This window comes from Dermacentor andersoni, chromosome 7 (assembly GCF_023375885.2).
Source record: "Dermacentor andersoni chromosome 7, qqDerAnde1_hic_scaffold, whole genome shotgun sequence".
Taxonomy (NCBI): Eukaryota; Metazoa; Arthropoda; class Arachnida; order Ixodida; family Ixodidae; genus Dermacentor; species Dermacentor andersoni.
The window spans coordinates 139,499,584-139,524,525 of NC_092820.1; the positions used below are offsets into that span (position 1 = coordinate 139,499,584).

The window sequence follows — 24,942 nt, forward strand, 5'->3', positions numbered from 1 at the left end:
AGTATGGAATGAATAACTGTGTCGAAAGCCTTCTTGAGGTCTAAAAATATTAATAAGGCTAACTAAATATTGTGGAGTGATTTGTTTACACGTTGCGATAACTTTAGTACTACTGATGACGTAGAGCGAGTGGTTCCTCAGTCATGCTGAGAATTATTTAACATGTTGTTGGAGCTAAGGTGCCCTTCGAATTGAATAAATAGTCATTATTTAAATAACATATAAAATATTTCTAACAAATGTCAGGGTGATTCTTTTCCATTTTATGATGAATAGGTTTCCGAAAACACTTAGCAATAAAAACAGCAACCTGCTCACAAATCAGCCCCTTACCTGTTGTAGTGACGGGTGTCTGAGTACTGCTTAATGCCGCTGTGGTAGTTTCCTCTGTGGACGTTACAATAATGCTGGCGGTGCTGTTTTGCACAGTTACTGCGAAATGGAAAATGTTTAACAGTATTATTGATTAGAAAGGTGCAATTTCTTTTGTTCTAAGTATTATTCACGACAATGATTGTTGTTGAAAAAACTTATCACAACAAACAACAAATTCGAGACAAATCAACCCATTATTTGTTAGGACTGCAGTTGCAGTAATAGGCACAACCTGTCTGGTAGCTTTACTAAGAACGTTTGATTTGGGTTAGCATAGCAGTTTTGCTCCATTTCTGTGAACTTTAAAGCGCTGTGGAGATTATCATTGCCTAAAAAAGCCAACGTGAATGGGTTTTTTTGTTTAATGGTGAAAGGAATTCCTGACAACACTTATGTCCAACGCACACCAACCCGTCTGTCGGCTTGTGTATGGCACAAAGGAAAGATGTGTGAAATGGAGGCCGACGCGCGAGGAAGGGAAGGAGGCAACTTAGGGAAGCGGCAGGCCAAGCGCCCTGGAAAGCGTCTCCGTACAGATGGTGCTCGGCCGTCAGCGGGCATGACTTTGCTCCCATGCGAGGACCGGACCCGTGTCGCACGTTCCAATAATCACGTTGGTGTCTGTGTTTGTGTTCTGGGTGTTGTATAATAAAAAGCATTAATAGACGCTACGCCTTCTACAGAGGAAAGCTTGCCCTAATGCATTACTGCCACATGAGGACCTTTCGCCGTAGGCATTATTTTTTCAAGAATAGAGTGATTTCTTTATTTTTTTTTCACATTAAGCTGACAGAACTTTCATTCAAGCAATTGACTCTACACCTCTACAGCACACTATATAGAAATCTAAATCTAGCTGGAAGTACCTGTAAGCAACATGGAGCTTTTATTTCATGTAATCATTTTTATAGAAAACATTCGAGCCCTTCGCAATAAAAACGTCCGTAATGATCACTGATACATATTCCTAAACAGGCACGAACGCTCTTTGTCTCATTTATTTGAACTTGTATGTTGCAAAATATTCGCTCTCAATAGGTGGTAATATTTTTACATCATATGTACAATAACACGTGAGTGTGCTACTAAAGCCCGTTCCGCCTGCCACATTTTGTATCTCTAGCTTATCCATACTTAGCCATAACTTGAGTAGCAGTTTAGCCGCTCTGTAGAGTGCACTAGTAGCCAAAAATCACACAGCAAACCTCAATAAATATTCTTTTGCAGTATTCTACAATGTACCATTCATCATCATCATCAGCTTGTTTTGTGTCCCCCACAGTACGCAGTCCTCGAGTGTTGTGTCCCCCTACAGTACGCAGTCCCAGTCCTGCGCCAAATGATTCCTATTTCGCGCCTAATAATTTCGTAATTTCATCACTCCATTTAGTTTTGTGCCATCATTTACTGCGCTTCCCGTCTCTTGGCACCAATTCCGTAACTGTAATGGTCAACCGGTTCTCTATCCTACCAAAACACGGCCTGATCAGCTCCATTTTTCCTCTGAATGTCATTTAGAGTATGGGCAATCCCCGTTTGCTCTCTCATCCATGCTGCTGTCTACCTGTTTCTTGATGTTAAGCCTAACATTTTCCTTTCCATCGCTCTTTGCGCCGTCCTTAACTTGTTCTCGACCTTCTTTGTGAATATCTCCGTTTCCGCTCCTGTCACGTTGCGGCATTATACGATTGGCGAATCACCGGTCAACGGGTGCCAAAAGGGTCATAGTAATACAAACCAACCAGCAAAATAGTCATTGCTAGCCACTCGGGCAAGCGGCTGAAAAGGGTCGAAAGAAGTTTTAGGGAGTGTTGTACTTTTGCCGCCGGCGCACCTGTGATGCCCCGAGAGCTTTCCGTAGGAAGCCCTGTCTATTCTCTGCCCCTCGCGTGCATTTGGAAGGTTACTGAGAAGCCGGGGGTGCGAATACTCCGAAGTATGCGGTGTCTGTGCAAACCTCTGTCCATGGGGTTACCCCCGTTGATGTCCATGCAAGGCTCTACTAATTTCTTCGTTATGTAATTAGAAGCATCTGTATCTTCGCCACTACTACTTCGAATGGAGGTAGCGTGGCTGCTCTAAGTACTGTGCTTGTCAGGATAGAGTTCTTCCGCTGCTTTCATTACATCTTCAATATTGCTGAGGATATTACTCCGCTTATCTTTCAGTGCATACGTCATGAATTGCCCCATGTCAAGTTTTCGTCTCACTGAGTTCCTGCTGCATCCATTCTTTGCTGCTTAATTGGTCTTCCTCGCGTGGTAATTCTGAATATCTCGCTTTTTCCTTGTGGATCAGAATTGACTTTTCCGCGAATTCTGTCTCATATCCTGAGTTACACACTTTTCTTCTTTGTCGTTTCTTTATTATTTCCTTTCTTACATGGGAGAGCTTACTGACTGGTTGTCTTCGTGTGTTACCTCTCACTGTGACTGCTGCTTCTCGGGCCAGCTTAGTTAGAGTTTCATTCATTACCGTTATGTCCTCTTCATCTCTGTGTTCCAAAGCTGCACATTTGTTTGGAAGCTTCAGCCTCAATTGGTCTGCTTTGACCTTTACTGCGTCTAGGTTGGCCTGTTTCTTCATGACTAATTTCACTCGTTCTGTCTTCATAGAGAAAAATCGTGGACCGCACTAACCTGTGATCACTGCAATTTACCCTGCTTAAAACTTCTACATCATGCAGTACGCCGGGATTGGCAAAATATATGAAATGTCTATCATTTTTCTTTTTTAATAGGACTTCTACAGGTCAACTTCAGGTTTCTACGCTTCCTGAAGAAAGTATTGATTATTCGGAGCGCATTCCTTTCTGCGAATCCAACCAACCACCCTCCTTCATTGGTCCTAGAACCGATGCCATAGTTTCCGATTGCTTGTTCACCAGCCTGCTTTTACCCCACTTTTGGGCTGAAGTCGCCCATGAGTACAGTACAGTGCACTTTTCTCATTGGCAATTCAACATCTTCATAAAGGTGTCCTATTTGTTCATCACTGTCACTGGAGGTTGAAGTGTAGTCTTGTACTACATTTGCTCTATACCTCCTATTTAGATTCATTACGACTACTTCTACCCTTGAATTTTTGCTGTGGTATTAGTCAATGTTGGCCGCTATGTTCTTATGTATTAGGAGACCTACCCCGTATTATTTCTTATCTGGAAGTGCTCTATAGCGGATGACGTGGTTGTTAGTCAGCACTGCACAAGCCTCACCAGTTATTCTAACATAACTAAGGCCAATAATATCTCACAGAGTGCCTGATAATCCATCGAGTAGTCCAGCTAAGCTAACATAACTCAAGAGGGTTGGTATCTTGAACGTTGCGAGGTTCAGTTCCCAGTGGTGGCCTGTCTGTGTCCGGAGATTCTTAGCACCCTCTGCTGCATTGCAGGCCTGACCGTCGACTTCGTCAGGTGCCCGAATCTGCTGGTCACTGAAAACCATGTCTAATTGTTGTAGTCATGAGGGAGATAGTGGCAGAAAACTGAGCCAGGGAGCCCAATTCTTGTTCTAGTGAGGGAGTTAGTGTTCGTGTTCTTTGAGGGGCATAAAGTGAAGGTTATGTAGCTGTTGCCTCTCATCTGGCAATAAATTAAAAATTTTCCACGCACAATAGTTGACTGGAATTAGCTTTGCATTAAAACGTTTAAACCGCAGTGGTTCCTCTCTTTTTCTTTCTAATAAATATGAATTTTTAGTTGCGAAGTTAGATATTTCAATATTCTTTCGCAGCAAATTATAGCCAAACTTTAGAAATATGCTAATGTCACGCAGCCCTACAGAACAAAGGTAATATTGCTTGCCGTTGCTTTGAGATACTCAGAATATTTTTTTTCATTCCGCCTAATTGGCTGATTAGTATGAATTATTTATCAGCTTCTCAAATAACATAAGTAGATGAAGAACGTTAATGAGAAAATTGTAGAGCAGCATGAAAAACTCCCGATAAGGCTTTGGATATCTCGATACATGCTACATAAAAGTGTTTTTCCCAGCGTGAAAGAGGCCCTCCGACACACTCAAAGTGTATTGAGTGGCCATTCGCGCGCCAATATTGTGTGCATTTGCGGGCTGCTTTCACGCTCGCAAAAACACTTTTATGTAGCATGTACTGAGCATCACAAAGCGGTATCGCAAGTTTTTTATGTCGCGCTACACTTTTCTCATTGACACTTGCATGTAAAAAAATATTTCTGAACTTCAATATTTGTCGATTGAAAAGGCACAATTGATTAGTAAAAAAAAAACTAATCACTTTCCCGTTTTGAACAAGAACGAGACTTGAAGACAATACTTACCATTGGAAACAGCAATCTAAACAGATATCAGCATCAGACATACTGTGATGATTGCAGTCGTAGTAGCTATACGGGTCTGTGTGGTAGCTTTCACAATGAACGCTTCATCATTATTTGCGTTGCACGTTTGTACAATTACTGCGAAAGCTAAAGGGCATTTATTTTTTTAGGTATTAAGAGTTACACATTATTTGTTTCTACATAAAATTGTACATAAGCACAAGTAATGAACTACTAACAATAGGCTACTGAACTACTGAACAATAGGCCCATGTCGTATACGTGCGTATTTGCAACAATGATCGAGGCAGAGTTGAGCAATCGCGCATTGGCTGTACATAATTAATCAGGTTGATAAACAAAAGAGGAAAACATAGATCAGTGCAGCAATGCGATAGTATGGTTACAGAAAAAATATCCCCATAAAGACACTGCAACATTCATAACTGATCCTTTGAAAGATATAGTCTTCTTGTGGAGAACACTATGTTACGTGCGCTCTTCACTTCTATTCGTAAGGCGTTCCGTATTTTTGTACCGTGACACTGAATTGGTCTTTGACCGTATGTGTTTCGGGTAACTGGTAAATTGAAATTTATGTTAGTGGTAAATTTAGTATTTCTTGTAGGAGTCACAAACACACTAAACGACAATGAGAGATTGGAACATAATATGCTATTGACTAATATAGTGACTTTCCTTTCAAACCGGCAAAATAAGGACTGTTGTATTCGAACGGATTGGAAAATGTCATTATCCGCACAGCTCTCTTTTGTAAGTATACAATTCGATCTAAATACGTTTCAAATTCGAAAACCATGATTCACAAGAGTATTTGATATGGCAATGAAACATAGCAAAGGAAGTTATTTTCAAAGCTCAAATACTGAAATTCGCCCTCGCCTTTAAGAGCCCATAGCACGCTGATCCTAGTTTCGTACATATGTTATCAATGTGCGGCTTCCAGTTCAAACTACTGCCTAGTGTAACGCTGAAAATTTTAATCGTGTTCACCGGCTCCACAGTGCTATTATCAAGACATATTTGCAGAGATTCCCGGTTAACATGACTGTGCCTAGAATAAAAATTATTATAGGGAGTTATTGCTTTGTTCATGTAAGTTTATTTCTTCTAAATCATGATGAAACACGGATTAGTAATGTATTACCAATGTGCATTACTTCATGAAGTGATTGGCCTGTATATACTATCGCCGTATGATCCGCGTGCATGTAAGTTTTGGCAGGTATGAGAACTGAAGGAGAGTCATTAGTGTATAAAGAAAACAAAATGAGTCCTACGACAGGTCCCTGAGGCGCACCAATTTTAACAGAGGAATACGAAGGCGTAATGTTTTTTATTATAACAAACTGCTGTCGGTTGGTTATGTAAGTAGAAAATAAGTTTGAAGTACTGGCACTGAAACCGCTGTATTCAAGTTTTTATAGTATGGAATGAATAAGTGTCTATAAAGCCTTCTTGAGGTTTAGAAATATTACAAAGGCTAATTCATTACTATGGACTGATTCCTTTATACGTTGCGACAACTCTAGTACTGCTAATGACGTAGGGCGACTGGTTCTGAAGTGATCGTGTGATTCATTTAAGATGTTGTTGGAGCTCAGGTGCTCTTTTAATTGAATACAATATTAACATTGTTATCATTTAAAGGATAAAATATATAATATTACTATTTCGTAAATATGCCAGTCTGATTATTTTCCATTTCATTAAAACTAAGTTTCCTAGAACACTTATCAATGAAAACAGCAACTTGTACACACATAAGCGCCTTACCCGTTGTGCTGACAGGTGTCTGAGTACTGCTCAATGGTGTTGTGGTAGATTCCTCTGTGGACGTTATATTAATGCTCGCGCTGCTGTTTTGCACAATCGCTGCGAAATGGGAAATGTTTAAGCATTGTTATTGATTAGAAAAGTGAAATTTTTTTTGTTCTAAGTATTATTCACGAGAATGTTGAAAAAAACTTATCACAACAAACAACAACCTCGAGACAAATCAACCCCATATTTATTAGGACTGCAGTTGCAGTAATAGGCACAACCTGTCTGGTAGTCTTTACTAAGAACGTTTGATTTGGGTTAGCACAGCAGTTTTGCTCCATTTCTGTGAAGCTTAAAGTGCTGTGGAGATTATCATTGCCTAAAAAAGCCAACGTGAATGCTTTCTTTTTGTTTAATGGTGAAAGGAATTCCTGACAACACTTATGTCCAACGCACACCAACGCGTCTGTCGGCTTGCGTATGGCACAAAGGAAAGATGGGTGAAAAGGAGGCCGACGCGCGAGGAAGGGAAGGAGGCAACTTAGGGAAGCGGCAGGCCAAGCGCCCTGGGATGTGGCTCCGTACAAACGGCGCTCGGCCGTCAGCGGGCGTGACTTCGCTACCATGGGTAGGCTGGACCCGTGTCGCACGTTCCAATAATCACGCTGGTGTCTGTGTTTGTGTTCTGGGTGTTGTATAATAAAAAGCATTAATAGACGCTGCGCCTTCCACAGAGGAAAGCTTGCCCTAATGCATTACTGCCGCATGAAGACCTTTCACCGTAGCCATTTTTTTTTCAAGAAATAATAAAGTGATTTCTTTATTTCTTTTTCACATTAAGCTGATACAACTTTCATTCAAGCAATTGACTCTACACCTCTTCAGCACAATCTATGCAAATCTAAATTCAGCTGGAAATACCTGTAAGCAACATGGAGCTTTTATTTAATATAATCATTTTTATAGAAAACATTCTAGCCCTTCGCAATAAAAACGTCCGTAAAGATCACTGATACATATTCCTAAACAGGCACGAACGCTCTTTGTCTCATTTATTTGAAGTTGTATGTTGCAAAATATTCGCTGGCAATAGGTGGTAATATTTTTACATAATATGTTCAATAACACGTCAGTGTGCTATTAAGCCCGTTCCGCCTACCACATTTTCTATCTGTAGCTTTTCCAAACTCCGCCATAACTTGAGTAGCAGTTTAGCCGTTCTGTAGAGTGGACTAGTAGCCGAAAATCACACAGCAAACCTCAATAAATATTCTGTTGTAGTATTTTACAATGTACCATTTATCATCATCATCAGCTTGTTCTATGTCCACTATAGTACGCAGTCTTCTCCCTGCGATCTGTATTACTCCAGTCCTGACCTAGTGATTCCAATTGTGCGCCTTACAATTTCCTAATTTCATCACTGCATTAAGTTTTCTGCCATCCTTTACTGCGCTTCCCTTCTCTTGGCACCCATGCCGTAACTGTAATCGTCCACCGGTTGTCTATCCTACCAAAACACGGCCTGTTCAGCTCCATTTTTACTCTTGTCATTTATAGTATGGGCTATCCCCGTTTGCTCTCTGATCCACGCTGTTGTCTTCCTGTTTCTTAATGTTACGCCTAACATTCTCCTTTCCATCGCTCTTTGCTCCGTCCTTAACTTCTTCTCGACCTTCTTTGTTAACATCTCCGTTTCCGCCCCTGTCAAGTTACGGCATTATGCGATTGGCGAACCACCGATCAAAGGGCGACAAAATCGTCGTAGTAATAGGAACCGACGAGCAAGACGGTCATTACCAGCCACTCGGGCATCATCATCATCATCATCATCAGCCTGGTTACGCCCACTGCAGGGCAAAGGCCTCTCCCATACTTCTCCAACAACCCCGGTCATGTACTAATTGCGGCCATGCCGTCCCTGCAAACTTCTTAATCTCATCCGCCCACCTAACTTTCTGCCGCCCCCTGCTACGCTTCCCTTCCCTTGGGATCCAGTCCGTAACCCTTAATGACCATCGGTTATCTTCCCTCCTCATTACATGTCCTGCCCATGCCCATTTCTTTTTCTTGATTTCAACTAAGATGTCATTAACTCGCGTTTGTTCCCTCACCCAATCTGCTCTTTTCTTATCCCTTAACGTTACACCTATCATTCTTCTTTCCATAGCTCGTTGCGTCGTCCTCAATTTGAGTAGAACCCTTTTCGTAAGCCTCCAGGTTTCTGCCCCGTAGGTGAGTACTGGTAAGACACAGCTATTATACACTTTTCTCTTGAGGGATAATGGCAACCTGCTGTTCATGATCTGAGAATGCCTGCCAAACGCACCCCAGCCCATTCTTATTCTTCTGATTATTTCCGTCTCATGATCCGGATCCGCCGTCACTACCTGCCCTAAGTAGATGTATTCCCTTACGACTTCCAGTGCCTCGCTGCCTATTGTAAATTGCTGTTCTCTTCCGAGACTGTTAAACATTACTTTAGTTTTCTGCAGATTAATTTTTAGACCCACTCTTCTGCTTTGCCTCTCCAGGTCAGTGAGCATGCATTGCAATTGGTCCCCTGAGTTACTAAGCAAGGCAATATCATCAGCGAATCGCAAGTTACTAAGGTATTCTCCATTAATTTTTATCCCCAATTCTTCCCAATCCAGGTCTCTGAATACCTCCTGTAAACACGCTGTGAATAGCATTGGAGAGATCGTATCTCCCTGCCTGACGCCTTTCTTTATTGGGATTTTGTTGCTTTCTTTATGGAGGACTACGGTGGCTGTGGAGCCGCTATAGATATTTTTCAGTATTTTTACATACGGCTCGTCTACACCCTGATTCCTTAATGCCTCCATGACTGCTGAGGTTTCGACAGAATCAAACGCTTTCTCATAATCAATGAAAGCTATATATAAGGGTTGGTTATATTCCGCACATTTCTCTATCACCTGATTGATAGTGTGAATATGATCTATTGTTGAGTAGCCTTTACGGAATCCTGCCTGGTCCTTTGCTTGACAGAAATCTAAGGTGTTCCTGATTCTATTTGCGATTACCTTAGTAAATATTTTGTAGGCAACGGACAGTAAGCTGATCGGTCTATAATTTTTCAAGTCTTTGGCGTCCCCTTTCTTATGGATTAGGATTATGTTAGCGTTCTTCCAAGATTCCGGTACGCTCGACGTCATGAGGCATTGCGTATACAGGGTGGCCAGTTTCTCTAGAACAATCTGCCCATCATCCTTCAACAAATCTGCTGTTACCTGATCCTCCCCAGCTGCCTTCCCCCTTTGCATTTCTCCCAAGGCTTTCTTTACTTCTTCCGGCGTTACCTTTGGGACTTCGAATTCCTCTAGACTATTTTCTCTTCCATTATCGTCGTGGGTGCCACTGGTACTGTATAAATCTCTATAGAACTCCTCAGCCACTTGAACTATCTCATCCATATTAGTAATGATATTGCCGGCTTTGTCTCTTAACGCATACATCTGATTCTTGCCAATTCCTAGTTTCTTCTTCACTGTTTTTAGGCTTCCGCCGTTCCTGAGAGCATGTTCAATTCTATCCATATTATACTTCCTTATGTCAGCTGTCTTACGCTTGTTGATTAACTTCGAAAGTTCTGCCAGTTCTATTCTAGCTGTAGGGTTAGAGGCTTTCATACATTGGCGTTTCTTGATCAGATCTTTCGTCGCCTGCGATAGTTTACTGGTATCCTGCCTAATCGAGTTACCACCGACTTCCATTGCACACTTCTTAATGATGCCCACAAGATTGTCGTTCATTGCTTCAACACTAAGGTCCTCTTCCTGAGTTAAAGCCGAATACCTGTTCTGTAGCTTGATCTGGAATTCCTCTATTTTCCCTCTTACCGCTAACTCATTGATCGGCTTCTTATGTACCAGTTTCTTCCGTTCCCTCCTCAGGTCTAGGCTAATTCGAGTTCTTACCATCCTGTGGTCACTGCAGCGCACCTTGCCGAGCACGTCCACATCTTGTATGATACCAGGGTTAGCGCAGAGTATGAGGTCTATTTCATTTCTAGTCTCGCCGTTCGGGCTCCTCCACGTCCACTTTCGGCTATCCCGCTTGCGGAAGAAAGTATTCATTATCCTCATATTATTCTGTTCCGCAAACTCGACTAATAACTCCCCCCTGCTATTCCTAGTGCCTATGCCATATTCCCCCACTGCCTTGTCTCCAGCCTGCTTCTTACCTACCTTGGCATTAAAGTCGCCCATTAGTATAGTGTAATTGGTTTTCACTCTACCCATCGCCGATTCCACGTCTTCATAGAAGCATTCGACTTCCTGGTCATCATGACTGGATGTAGGGGCGTAGACCTGTACAATCTTCATTTTGTACCTCTTATTAAGTTTAACAACAAGACCTGCCACCCTCTCGTTAATGCTATAGAATTCCTGTATGTTACCAGCTATATTCTTATTAATCAGGAATCCGACTCCTAGTTCTCTTCTTTCCTCTAGGCCGCGGTAGCACAGGACGTGCCCGCTTTTTAGCACTGTATATGCTTCTTTTGGCCTCCTAACTTCACTGAGCCCTATTATATCCCATTTGCTGCCCTCTAATTCCTCCAATAGCACTGCTAGACTCGCCTCACTAGATAACGTTCTAGCGTTAAACGTTGCCAGGTTCATATTCCAATGGCGGCCTGTCCGGAGCCAGTGATTCTTAGCACCCTCTGCAGCGTCGCAGGTCTGACCGCCGCCGTGGTCAGTAGCTTCGCAGCTGCTGGGGACTGAGGGCCGGGGTTTGATTGTTGTGTTCATATAGGAGGTTGTGGCCAAGTACTGCACCAGGGTGGCCAATCCTGCTCTGGTGAGGGAGTGCGTTACCGGTTCTGGTCACCGGGATCAGGCCACACTCCAGGCCTGTTTGTGCAATTTTATCAACACGCGGATTTTTTTTTTTTTTTTTTTTAATCCGGTGGAAAATTGCCGGCACCGGGATTCGAACCACGGACCTCTTGCACGCGAGGCGGGTGTTCTACCTCTACGCCACCGCTGCACTCGGGCAAGCGGCTGAAAAGGGTCGAAAGAAGGCTTAGGGAGTATTTTACTGTTGCCGCCGGCGCACCTGTGATGCCCCGACAGCTTTTTGTAGGGAAGCCGTGTTTATTCTCTGCACCTCGCGTGCATTGGGAAAGTTACTGAGAAGCCGGGGGTGCGAATACTCCGAAGTATGTGGTGTCTGTGCGAACCTCTGTCCATCGGGTTATCGCCGTTCGTGTTATGCAAAGCTCTACTAATTTCTTCGTTATTTAAATAGGAAGCATCTGTATCTTCGCCACTACTACTTCGAATGGAGGTAGCGTGTCTGCTCTAAGTACTGTGCCTGTCAAGATAGAGTTCTTCCGCTGCTTTCATTACTTCTTCAAAATTGCTGAGGACATTAAAGGTAAAGGGCATTTATTTTTTTAGAGATTAGGAATTACACATTATTCATTTCCGCATAACATTGTGCATAAGCACAAGTAATGAACTGCTGGACCCATAGGCGAGCCTAGCGTATGCCCATGTGGTATACGTGCGTATTTGCAACAACGATCGAGACAGAGTTGAACAATCGCGCATTGGCTGTACATAATTAATCATTTGAGAAACAAAAGAGCAAAACAGATCAGTGCAGCAATGCGATAGCATGGTTATAGAAACCATATCCCCACCAAAACAGTGCAACATTCCTAACTGATCATTTGAAACATATAGTCTTTTTATGGAGAATACAAAGTTACATGCGCTCTTCACTTGTATTGGCAAGACGTTCCGTATTTTTCTACCGTGACACTGAATTGGTCTTTGAGCGTATGTGTTTCGGGCAACTGGTAAATTGAAATTTATGTTAGTGGTATATTTAGTATTTCTTGTAGGAATCACAAACACACTAAACGACAATGAGAGATTGGAACTTAATATGCTATTGACTAATATAGTGACCTTCCTTTCGGAGGATAAGGTAAAATGAAGTATTTTAAACTGGCAAAAAAAGGACTGTTGTATTCGAACGGATCAGAAAATGCCATTATCCGCACAGCTCTCTTTCGTAAGTGTATAATTCGATCCAAATATGTTTCACATTCGAAGACAATGATTCGCAACAGTATTTGATATGGCAATGAAAGATAGCAAAAAAAATTATTTTCAATGCTGAAATACTGAAACTCGCTCTCGCCTTTAAGAGCCCATAGCACGCGGATCCTAGTTTTGAACATGTGTTATCAGCGTGCGGCTTCCAGTTCAAACTACTGTCTGGTGTAGCGCCAAAATATTTATTTGTGTCCACCTGCTCCAGAGTGCTATTATCAAGATATATTTGCAGAGATTCACTTTCAACATGACTGTGCCCATAATGATATATCACGTAGTGATTTCTTGCTTTATTTATTTCTTCCAAAACATTTTGAAAGGCGCATTAGTTCGGTATTACCAATGCGCATTACTTCATGAAATGATTGATCTGTAAACACTATTGCGGTATCATCCGCGAACATGACAGTCTTCGCAGATGTGAGAAATGAAAGAAAGCCGTTAACGTATGAAGAAAACAAAATCGGTCCTACGACAGCTTCTTAAGTCACACCAGCTTTTACAGAAGAATAGGAAGACGTAGAGTTGTTATTTTAGCAAACTGGTGTCGGTTGTTAAACTAGAAAATAAGTTGAAAGCACTGGCACTGCAACCGTAGTTTTCAAGTTTCCTCAGAAGTATGGAGTGAATAACTGTGTCGAAAGGCTTCTTGATGTCTAAAAATATTATTTTGCCTAATTCAATATTGTGGAGTGATTTGTTTATACGTTGCCTTAACTCTAGTACTACTGATAACGCAGAGCGAGTGGTTCGTAACTCATGCTGAGATTAATTTAACATGTTGTTGGACCTAAGGTGCCCTTTTAATTGAATAACAACTTATTATTTAAATATTAAGATATAAAATATTACTATTTCGTACAAACGCAGTGTGATTCTTTTCCGTTTTATTAAGAGTAGGTTTTCGAAAACACTTAGCAGTGAAAACAGCAACTTGTACACAAATGAGCGCCTTACCTGTTGTGGTGACGGCGGTCTGGGTACTGCTCAATGCCTGTGTGGTAGACTCCTCTGTGGACGTGTTATTATTGCTCGTGCTGCTGTTTTGCACCATTTCTGTGAAATTAAAAACGTTTTAGACGTTGTAACCGAATCATCCTCATTATTGGCCTCTTTTATGTCCACTACAGGACGAAGGCCTCTCCCTACGAACTCCAATTACCCCTGTCCGGCGCCAATCAGTACCAACAGGCACCTGCAAATTTCCTAATTTCGTCGCGCCACCTTGTCTTCTGCCGTGCTCTACTGCGCTTCCCTTCCCTTGGTAGCCATCCTGTCATCCTTATCGTACAACGGTTATCTAATCTGCGCATAACATGACCTGTCCATCGTCATTTTTTCTGCTAATGTCCATTAAAATATCTTCTATACCCGTTTGCTCTATGATCTAAGCTGCTCTTTTTCTGTCTGTTAATGTTATGCCTAGCATTCTTCGTTACATCGCCCTTGGCGCGGTCCTTAACTTGTTCTCAAATTTCTTTGTCAGTCTCCAAGTCTCTGCCCCATATGTCAGCACTAGTAAAATGCACTGATTGTATACCTTCATTTTCAATGATAGCGGTAAGCTTCCAGTCAGGACCTCGCGATGTCTGCCGTATGAAATTGAACCCTTTTTTATTCTTCTGTGAATTTCCTTCTCATGGTCAGGGTTCCCTGTGATTAGTTGACGTAGGTAAACGTGCTCCATCACAGACTCTAGAGGCTGTCTTGCGATCCTTAACTCTTGTTTCCTTGCCCAGTTATTCATCATTATCTTTGTCTTCTGCATATTAAAATTCAACCCTACTCTTACACTCTCCCTGTTAAGGTCCTCAATCATTTGTTGTAACACGTCTGCAGTGTTGCAAAATAGAACAATGTCATCGGCAAACAGAAGATTGCTGATGTTTCGCCGTCGATCCTTACTCCTGAACCTTCCCAGTTTAATAGCTTGAATATTTCTTGCAAGCTCGCAGTGAATAGCCTTTGAGAGATTGTGTCTCCTTGTCTGACCCCTTTCTTTAAAGGTATCTTCCTACTTTTCTTGTGTAGGATTAGGGTAGCTGTGTAATCTCCGTAGATATTTCCAGGGTATTTAGGTAAGCGGTCTCTACTCCTTGATTACGCCATCCCTCTACGATTATTGGTGTCTCTACTGAATGAAATGCTGTTTCGTAATCTATGCAAACATATAGAGAGGCTTATTGTACCCCGCCGATTTGTCGATAACCTCATTAATGATATGGATTTGATCCATTGTAGATCATCCCTTCCTGAAGCCAACCTGTTCCCTTGGTTGACTAAAAGTCCAGTGTTGCTCTTACTCGCTTGAAGATTATTTTGGTAAATATTTTGTACAACACTGGGAGTAAGCAAATGGCCCCTCTTTTTTCACTTTTTTAACGTCTCCCTTTTTCTGGATTAGTGTAATATCAGCACTCTTCTAGTTTTCTGGCACCCTTGTCGTCAATAGAGATTTAAGGAGCCGTCAGTTTTTATAGCATTATATCTCCTCCATGTTTGAATAACTGGACTGTTATTCCGTCTTCTCCTGTCGCATTTCCCATGTTTCATGTCTTGCAAAGCCCTTCTGACCTCATCCCTAGTTATAGGAGGAGTTTCTGTATACTGTTCATGATTGTTCCAAATGGAGTATTCCTGAGTCCTCTGGGTACAGTACAGGTTCTTAGTTATTATTCACTAGAATGATTTCTGAACACATTTATCATAATAAACAGCAAACTAAAGACAAATCAACGCCATATTTGTTATGAGTGCTGTCGCAGTACTAGCCAGAACGTGTCTGGTAGCCTTTAGTGGAACGTTTGATTTGAGTTAGCCTGCCCCTTGCTGTATTTCTGTGAAATTTAAAGTGCTGTGGAGATTATCATTGCCTAAAAAAGCCAACGTGAAGGCCTATTTTGTTTAATGGTGAAAGGGATTCCTGACAACACTTAGGTCCAACACATACCAACCCGTATGTCGGCTTTGTATGGCACAACAGGAGAGAGGGGTGCAAAGGAGGCCGATGCAAGAGGAAGGGGATGAGGCAACTTAGGGAAGCTGCAGGCAAAGCGCCCTGGAATGCGGCGTCGTACAGACCAGCGCTCGGCCGTCAGCAGGCATAACTTCACTATTATGCGAAGCCCGGACCCGGGTCGTACGTTCTAATCATCACTTGGGTGTCTGTGTTTGTGTTCTGGATGTTGTAGAATAAAAAAACTTTAATGGATGCTGCGCCTTCTACAGAGGAAAACTTGCCATAATGCATTACTGCCGCATGAAGACCTTTCACCTTAGCCATTTTTTTAAAGAAATAATCAAGTGATTTCTTTATTTCTTTTTCACATTAAGCTGACACGACTTTCATCCAACTTTAGCCAAACCTTAGAAATATGCAAATGCCATGTAGCTCTACAGAACAAAGGTAATATTGTTTGCCATTGGTTGGAGATACTCAGAATATTTTTTTTTATTCCGCCCTTTATTTAAGCCCTTCTGCCTCATCCCTAGTTAGAAGAAGGGGAGGGGGCCACTTAGGGAAGCAGCAGGCCAAGCGCCCTGGAATGCGGCGCCGTACAGACAGCGCTCGGCCATCAGCAGGCGTAACTTCGCTACCATGCGAAGCCCGTACCGTGTCGTACGTTCTAATCATCACGTAGGTGTCTCTGTTTGTGTTCTGGGTGTTGTATAACAAAAAGTAACAATAGGTTCGGCGCCTTCTACAGAGTAAAACTTCCACTAATGCATTACTGCCGCATGAAGACCTCTCAGCATAGGGATTTTGTTTTCAAGAAAGAATAAAGTGACTCCTTTATTTTTTCACATTACGCTGACACAACTTTCTTTCAAACGATTGCCTCTAGACCTCTTCAGCACACTCTATCTAATCTAAATTGGCATGGAAATACCTGTAAGCAACATGCAGCTTTTTTTGCATTCTAACAGTGGTTACACAATGATACGCGATAACCTGAAAAGCGTAAACAATGTACACGTGTTTCCCCAGCAACAATGTGGTACTAGTATAAAAATAACTTGATCATTTAAAGAATGCCTTCACGGGCCCCCACGTTGCCTTCAAACCAGCAAAACATGCTTAAGCCAATGAGCTATGATGCAGCAGCAAGCACAACTAATGTGACGAGTGCGGCTAAACTGGTGCCATAACATCACCGTCGCGTGGCACTAAGAGACCCGGAGGATGTAGTGTTTTAAACAAAGACAAAGAAGTGAATATAGAAGAAAAAAAACTAAAATTAACAGTCAGGAATCAGAATAAACAGTTCATCAGTCTTCAGATCAGTATTTTATAGATAGATAGATAGATAGATAGATAGATAGATAGATAGATAGATAGATAGATAGATAGATAGATAGATAGATAGATAGATAGATAGATAGATAGATAGATAGATAGATAGATAGATAGATAGATATAATAATCCGCGTCATCATTAGAGACCACAGATAGATAAAAACCTGAATTAGGTGGAAAATGTCGCTCGCTTTAGAAAGTTATAGCCTACTCTAATATAGCGTACGCTATACACTATAGTATAGTGTACGCTAAGCAGTGCAAGTTTGTTAGTTTTAGTTGCCCTGCGAGATCTTCGGATCCGAAAAGCCATGTGCCGTCGTCGTGGCTGTCGCTCAACTTCACCGATAGCTGGCGCTGATATCTCGAACGTTTCTTTTGTTAGGCTTAGGCTCGTTCGAAACAAAAAGCGATCTTGAAAGCTCCACAAGGTTATCCATAATAATCTGTCGGCAAGCTGGTGTGAGACCAAGCGAAAGGCATTTACAGGGCCATTTGCTACGGACGAAGTGAATTTTACAAAAGCAACGCCGAATTCAATTCGAAGCGGGCATCTGGGACCGCCGCGCTGTTTTACGTAAACTAAGAGAACCACGCAAAGACGCTGACTCTAAATCTGAGAAATTGCGTGCCTACGCTATACGCTATGGGTCGTTTAGCGTTCTGCACATGCGCAGTGAAGACCCATTATATTATAGCGTAGGCAATGGTATTATGCACGCTAAACTAAGACTGTCTATTAACACACAGCAATGTGTGTATTTGTGTTACTCAACCTACACTGTTGAGTGCTGTCGTGGTAGTTGTCTCAGACTTCGGGGCTGCTTTTCTAATGAGTTCTTTATTGCAGTTTGCGTTGCTGTTTGCAGTATTTCTGCCAAGCTTAGGCTGTTTCACAGAATACTGAGGCGTATAAAAGATGTTTTAATCAAGAATAACATTCATAGCACTTATGACAGCGACGAAAACTAAGAAAACAAAACGGCAACATTATTAATAAGAACAGCGCCATACTTGTTCCCCTGCATACAATCATGGTACAGGGGGGAGGGAGTACTCGGCAAGTGTCTACCTAGTGAACTGTCCATCTCGGCTGCTGCCCATGGGCTGAATTGCTGAGCGGGCGTGCCAGTCACAAGAAGATGGGTGCTCCCAACCAGTCTGCTTCTCGCCGACGCACCTCCAGCCAATCACAGTCAGAAAAATGGACTGTACAAAAGGTGCACTGTTGCAGAATACTTTCATCTTCTAGTCTCACCCTTTGTGGCAACATGTCTACCCTAATGTCTTTGGTATTTCTTTCACTCTTGTTTCGCTACATTTCTGCAAGAAGTAAAGTGTTAATAAATGTTCACAAACTGTCGATGGCACCGTTTTTCGTTTTACTCCGAAATGGGATTCGCAGAACGCACTTCACGCTAAATACAGCGACATAAATGCATAACAGCGTAGTACCTGTCATGTTCAGCACTGTCGCGTTGCTCGTCTTAGCCGGAGTGGTTCCGTTCCCAACTACAGCTTCATGAATGCTTGAGTTGGTGTTATGCCTCGATTCTGCAATAGTGATGGTATTTGGCAGGTTAGTAAGGGGCACGAAAAAGTGGAACGTGACTTATCCTGCAGCTTAGTTCTCTTAAAAAAGATGTGCTGATCCTGCGCACTGTGGAAATGTAGGTTATGTGCAAAACATTTGGCAGGCACCTGGCCATCCAGCTTTGTTCGGTGCTTTGCAAACTGAGACCAAGTGGTGGAACGTGTTTGTGCAAAATGAGCAGTTACGTATGTATCGGTGGCGCGTGTGCGTACATGTGAAGACAACAGCACGATGTCATGGCACGAGTTTGGTGCTATATAGGTAGCGCACTAGCGTAAGCCAAAGAAAAACGGTTCAGATGTCACCAGATTCTACGTATTATACACTCTTATTTACCTATTGCTATGTCATCTGGTGTATGGTAAGATGACGACGACATTTGATGATGAAGTCGGTACAACGTCGCACAGTTTCTACGTCGCGTAGGCTGTTACGAGTGAAGTACCGGCAAAAATTGGCCGGTCCCGAGAATAGCGAAGAATGACACATTGCCTTAAAGAGCGAGCTGTCTCAAAAAAAAAAAAAGAAGACGGCAAAGTGGTATGAGTAGCACAGGCTAAGTGTTTTTAAGAACTGGCTGGTCTTCAAACGAAAGATGTGGGCCATCGGGCCTAATTTCAACGAAAGGGGACACAGAAGGTGCGCACGTATGTACCCGAACCGGTTACCGGATTGGAAGACTTGTTATACAGGTGGAACATGTTGTTCTACATGTCGAGTACACGCCAACATCAGCCAACAACAGCTGACGGTTCTGTGTAATCTGATGGTGTCATGCTGCTGTTTAGAGTCCATAATGTGTGTTATATGTAACAAAATGCCGAAAAACGTTGCCTAGTGGTTAGAGCATCGATATTCGGTGCACAGTAGGCATGTTCAATTCCACCATCAGTCACACATTATATTCGTTTTATTAAAGTGAGGCGAGATGAGAACTTATAAACCTAGCTTTCTACATCTCTCTATCTCAAAGCACAGTGTTCAAACTGGAATGACCCGCCGCCAAGGCTTAGCGGCTATGGTGTTGCATTTATGATTCCAAGGTTGTGGTATAAAATCCTTGCCGCAGTGGCAGCATTTCATTGATGGCAAAATGCAAAAATAACCGTATCCCATGCATTTCAAACACGTTAAAGACCCCATGGTGGCGAAAATTAATCCGCAGTCTAGCACTATGGCGTGCCTCATAATCAAACCATGGCTTTGGAACGTGAAACCCTCGAATTCAGTTCAAACTGGAATGCAAGCGGCAAATTTTTTTTTTTTTTAATTACCGGGTTTTACGTGCGAAAACCACTTTCTGATTATGATGAACACTGTAGTGGAGGGCTCCCTAAATTTCGGCCCGCTGGGTATCTTTAACGTGCGCCGAAATCTAAGTACACGGGTGTCTTCGCATTTCACCCCCATAGAAACGCGGCCGCCGTGGACGGGATTCGATCGCGCGACCTCATGCTCAGCAGCCCAGCACCATAGCCACTTAGCAGCCACGCCGGGTAAAGCGAAAACTCGTCCATGACTGCCATTGTCTGAATTCAGCGCGATACGATAATGGCATAGCATCACTGAACTAATCCCGAACGAATCACGAAAGAAGGATTAGGGTAGAAGGAACAAGTATTGATGTCAATGCAACAAACAAAGCGGTATGATGACGACCACGCTGTCATGCCATCTCGACGACTCGATTACAGCGAATGAAGGACTACGACTGCATTGCGAGGGCACAATGATGACGATGGCATCAAGACAGTAAGTGGAAAGTCGGATGCAGACGACTTCATAATGACTGCGCGACGACGGCTCTCTCATGAAGGCTGTATCACGATGGCTTCAAGATCACGACTGCCAGAAGATCGTTTGCCCATACATGTTTGCCAAGATATAAGACAACTTGAGCCACTGGGTCATTGCAGTAGGCATGTCGACGACGGCATGGCAAGAGTCAGATCGCGAAGTTCAAATGAAATGATGACGGTGGAATGAGCATGGTGACCTCACGACCCAGAGCAAATGCCTAGTGCTTTAAGCGAGTAGGCAAGTTGAACCTCACGGATGGTGTAAGGAGATTAGATAGATAGATAGATAGATAGATAGATAGATAGATAGATAGATAGATAGATAGATAGATAGATAGATAGATAGATAGATAGATAGATAGATAGATAGATAGATAGATAGATAGATAGATAGATAGATAGATAGATAGATAGATAGATAGATAGATAGATAGATAGATAGATAGATAGATAGATAGATAGATAGATAGATAGATAGATAGATAGATAGATAGATAGATAGATAGATAGATAGATAGATAGATAGATAGATAGATAGATAGATAGATAGATAGATAGATAGATAGAGAACCCCTGAAGTAGGCGAAGAATGCTATTCGCATTAAAACGGGTCAGGACAGGGAAGAATAACGGAGAGGAAGTGATGAACTAGAAGAAACTAATGGGAGAATGGTATGGCAGAATGCTAATACTAATGGCCTTAAAAATACCTTATTTCGGATTATGTGGAATATCTTCTGCTTAGATTTTCTTCCATGCATTGTGGCTTGACTATGCAACCTTCTTTGTAAACGAACACCAGCTTCACCTGATTATAGACGTCCGTGGCAGCCCCAATATATGGTTTCCAACGTGTTGTTTCTGCAGGCCGGCTAGTTATTAAACCGAGATCTGAATGGCCCCAGGGCGGCTCACACGAACATTTAACAACAAGAATAATAATGAATTTAAGAATAGTGAATTTAATAATGAATTTAAGATTTAAATGTTCCATAGACAACGTCTAGTCCGGACAAGAACGCGTTCTTAAATTTGTTGATATTCTTTATATAGAATGATCGTGCAAGCCGGCCCCGGAACGCAGGAAACTCGGCGTTTGGCCTGCGTTGGACTTCAACGAAAATTCTGGAAGGAATTAAGGAATTTATAAAATTCGTTAACAAGTCAAAGAATGCTTGAACTGGCGCCAAAGTTATCACTCAGGTTACTGCAACCGAAAAGACTGATTGAGCTGAAAAGAGAATTGCAGATAAGGTGGAAATCGAACCCAAGACCTTTGGAATGCGAAACGTCCACGAATGCTCGTCCATTCAAGCTTGTGTGAGAGGGCGTCATAGCAAATGCTTGGTGGTTTCTGATTTAGTAAATTTTCTTAGAGAAGTGTACGGTTTCGTGCATGGTAATTATGAGCAGGGTAATTAAGAATGGACTGGTTAGACTGAGGTTAATGCGAGTGCTTTGGTGGTTTATTCTACGTAAAAAAAATTAAGGCGTTTGTGAGTGGGATGTATCGATAAACAGGTTGTGTTCGGACTTCGTTAAGTGTCTTCGAAAACTAAATATAAATCATGGGGCTTTACGTGCCAAAGCCACTTTCTGATTATGAGGCACGCCGTAGTGGAGGACTCCGGAAATTTTGACCACCTCGGGTTCTTTAACGTCTACCTAAATCTAAGCACACGGGTGTTTTCGCGTTTCGCCCCCATCGAAATGAGGCCGCCGTGACCGGGATTCGATCCCGCGACCTCGTGCTCAGCAGCCCAACACCATAGCCACTGAGCAACCACGGGGGGTAAGTGTCTTCGAGAAACCTACTGACCCATACATGGTAGTTGTGTGTTCGCTAATTTGTACTGAGGTAATCAGATTGAAGCAAACACGTGTAATGATTCCTTGAACGACTGGATGCATGTGTATGTGCGATGTGTCGATGAGAAAGTTGTGGTTTGAGTGGGTAGTATCGTTAATGAGCGTTTATGGTAATCAGCAAGGTAATCACATGTTTTTTGTGAGTGTTTGGATGCGTCATTGAATTAGAATTGATGTGACTGTGAATTCAAAGAAGCGTGTAACGTTATTATTACTTTCAAAATAAAACCATCACACAACGTTCATACATTCTCCGTGCGCGCCAAGAAATATTTCACGCAGGAATTAACCAACTTATCTCAAGTTCTTAATTAACTATCAAGATGTGTGTCATTTTGTTGTATACGTTTTGTTTTTGTATAAGAGATAAATAGTTTTCATAATGAAACGAGTTGGGTTCCTCATATTGGCTGATTGTTCTTGTTAATATTCGTTGTTAATCAGCTTGTTCACAAGCTTTTGATTATTTGCCATGTTGTTTTTATAATAAGCTTTACTTCTAACTTATGTTCCTAATTGCCTGTTATAGATAATGAACCTATATAATCTTAATTGTTGTTGTTCCTAAGGCCATACTATGCTGTTTTTGTATAATAACCCTATTTATGTAATCATACGAGGTTCCGCTGGAAGTTTTTTTTTTTTCAAACCTCTGGGGCCTCCTGCTGTGATAATATTACCATATAGCTCCAAGATAACTGTTGCAATAAACTTGACATGAATGCAGCAGTACTGAGTGATTCGTGATTGATCTTTAATTGGTAAATAATGATTCGCGACCGATAGCGATTGGTCATTCGTGATAGATAATTTGTAATTAAATTCGCTTTTCAATTCATGCTGTCCCTGTAAGTAAACTTTAGAATATGAACCTAAATCATCGAGTAGACTATCGGATTGTCGGGTAACACTTTGACTTTACTTTGTGGTGAGCGATTCATGTGATGCGTTCGATACATGTTCATGCGGTGTCTATGAGAGCGTCACCACCTTCGCTCCAAAGAGCTGATGCAAGTACAAAGCCGCGGAGACGCCGTGGAACAGGTCGCCACGTGCTGGCATTAAGCCTAGAGCAGCTGGAGTAGTGGAAAGTTCCCCCTTCACGCAGAGGCAACAAAAGCCGCAATGATCGTCGACGTCATCGAGGAAAGTGGAGCCAGCTGCGTATCCATCGCTTTCCTTCTCAGGCCCGCGCGAGCTTTCCCACGCATGAGCACGAGTCATTGAACGAGGCGTGAATTGCTTTCGTCGCTACGTGCGCAGTCGGAGCGCGAGCGTGCGCGCGCGCTCTTCAGACACCGGGGATGGATGCGTCAGAAATGAGTGTGTGTGTGTGTGTTCGTGCGTGCGTGTGTGCATGCGTGCGTGTGCGTGTGTGTGTTCGTGCGTGCGTTCGTGCGTGCGTGTGTGTGTTGTGTGTTCCTGCGTGCATGCGTGCGTGCGTGTGTGTGCGTGTGTGCATGCGTGCGTGTGTTGTGTGTTCCTGCGTGCATGCGTGCGTGCGTGTGCATGCGTGCGTGTGTGTGCGTGCGTGTGTGCGTGCGTGCGTGTGTGCATGCGTGCGTGTGCGTGTGTTCGTGCGTGCGTGCGTGCGTGCGTGTGTGCATGCGTGTGTGTGTGTGTGTTGTGTGTTCCTGCGTGCATGCGTGCGTGTACATGCATGCGTGTGTGTGCGTGCGTGCGTGCGTGTGTGTGCGTGCGTGTGTGCGTGTGTGTGTGCGTGTGTGTGTGTGTGTTCGTGCGTGCGTGCGTGTGCATGCGTGCATGTGTGTGCGTGTGTGTGTGTGCGTGCGTGCGTGTGTGTGTGTGTGTGTGTGTGTTTGTGTGTGTGTGTGTGTTTGTGTGTGCCAAGAATGGAGCTGAAAACTCAAAGTGGGCGCGCGTAAGCTAGAAGTGGCTTTGTAATGAGCAGATACCTTGTGTCGTCCATAACGCGTCGTTGAAAGTGGAACGGAACAATGTATACAAGAAAGATTTGTATAAAGTAGCGTAGGCTCTCGGAGCTAATGTTGCTTCGGAGCAAAAGATTGTGAGAAAATCGGAGCAAAGCATATACAGCAAACAGTGATGCTCTCAAACGCTCTCTTCCGAACAGAAGCCTGCTCCTCAATCTTTTCTGGATGCGTTATTTTGCAAAATAGCAGATTCTGATATCCGGCTGCTATCGGCTAATATTTGACAACACTCAAGAAGGATGTTTGGATCGGTGCGCTTTATCTTACAGTTACAGTGTTTATGGGCGAAGTTTATTAAACGGGCTCGAGACAGAAATAAAATGCATTTCGATAATATTCACGTACTTCCGGAAGAAACCCAGTATCTCCTGCTCAAGCTCGGCCTCGGCCGCCCGCGTAGAAATTAAACTGTGACCACCCTGCTGATCAGTGTCGTAGCCGTCGGGTCTCGCCAATTTCGGGTACTTTTGGAAGTTCAAGTAGCCTCCAACAACTCGAAACCTCAGGTCAAACGACATGCATGCTTGTCAATGCGGTGTCTGGCCACGCATGGTTAGACGAACTGGCATATGATTGATAGCGCTTCGGAATGCAGAAAGTTTGTTGTGGCTACTATCCGTGTGGACAGTAGCTACAACGTTGGGCGGACGAAGCCGGTTGCACCACGTTGAACGGTGAGACTGGAGCATATGAGCACGAGCGCCAACTCAGGCGCGGTCGTGCACGAACCAAACGCTGCACATGCGCACTACAGTTGCGTGTAGCAGTGGCCTTGTATATGTAGCACATGCAATGCGGCCGTAGCGGGTCATCGCGACCAGTCCACTGGCTCTCTGAGGACCACCGCGTTTGTCTGGCGCTTTGCGTGTC

At 42.9% G+C, this 24,942-nt stretch overlaps 1 protein-coding gene across 1 annotated transcript in view; it reads right to left on the minus strand.

Annotated features, from left to right (window-relative positions):
- Window positions 1-24,942, minus strand: part of LOC129385587 (uncharacterized) — a 274,694-nt gene that overhangs the window by 13,955 nt on the left and 235,797 nt on the right. The window contains exons 4-5 of the mRNA XM_072289530.1: window positions 13,516-13,614; window positions 334-432 (exon numbers count right to left, since the gene is read on the minus strand). Of these exons, the coding sequence (XP_072145631.1) occupies window positions 334-432; window positions 13,516-13,614 (198 nt within the window). The remainder of the gene's footprint in view (window positions 1-333; window positions 433-13,515; window positions 13,615-24,942) is intronic.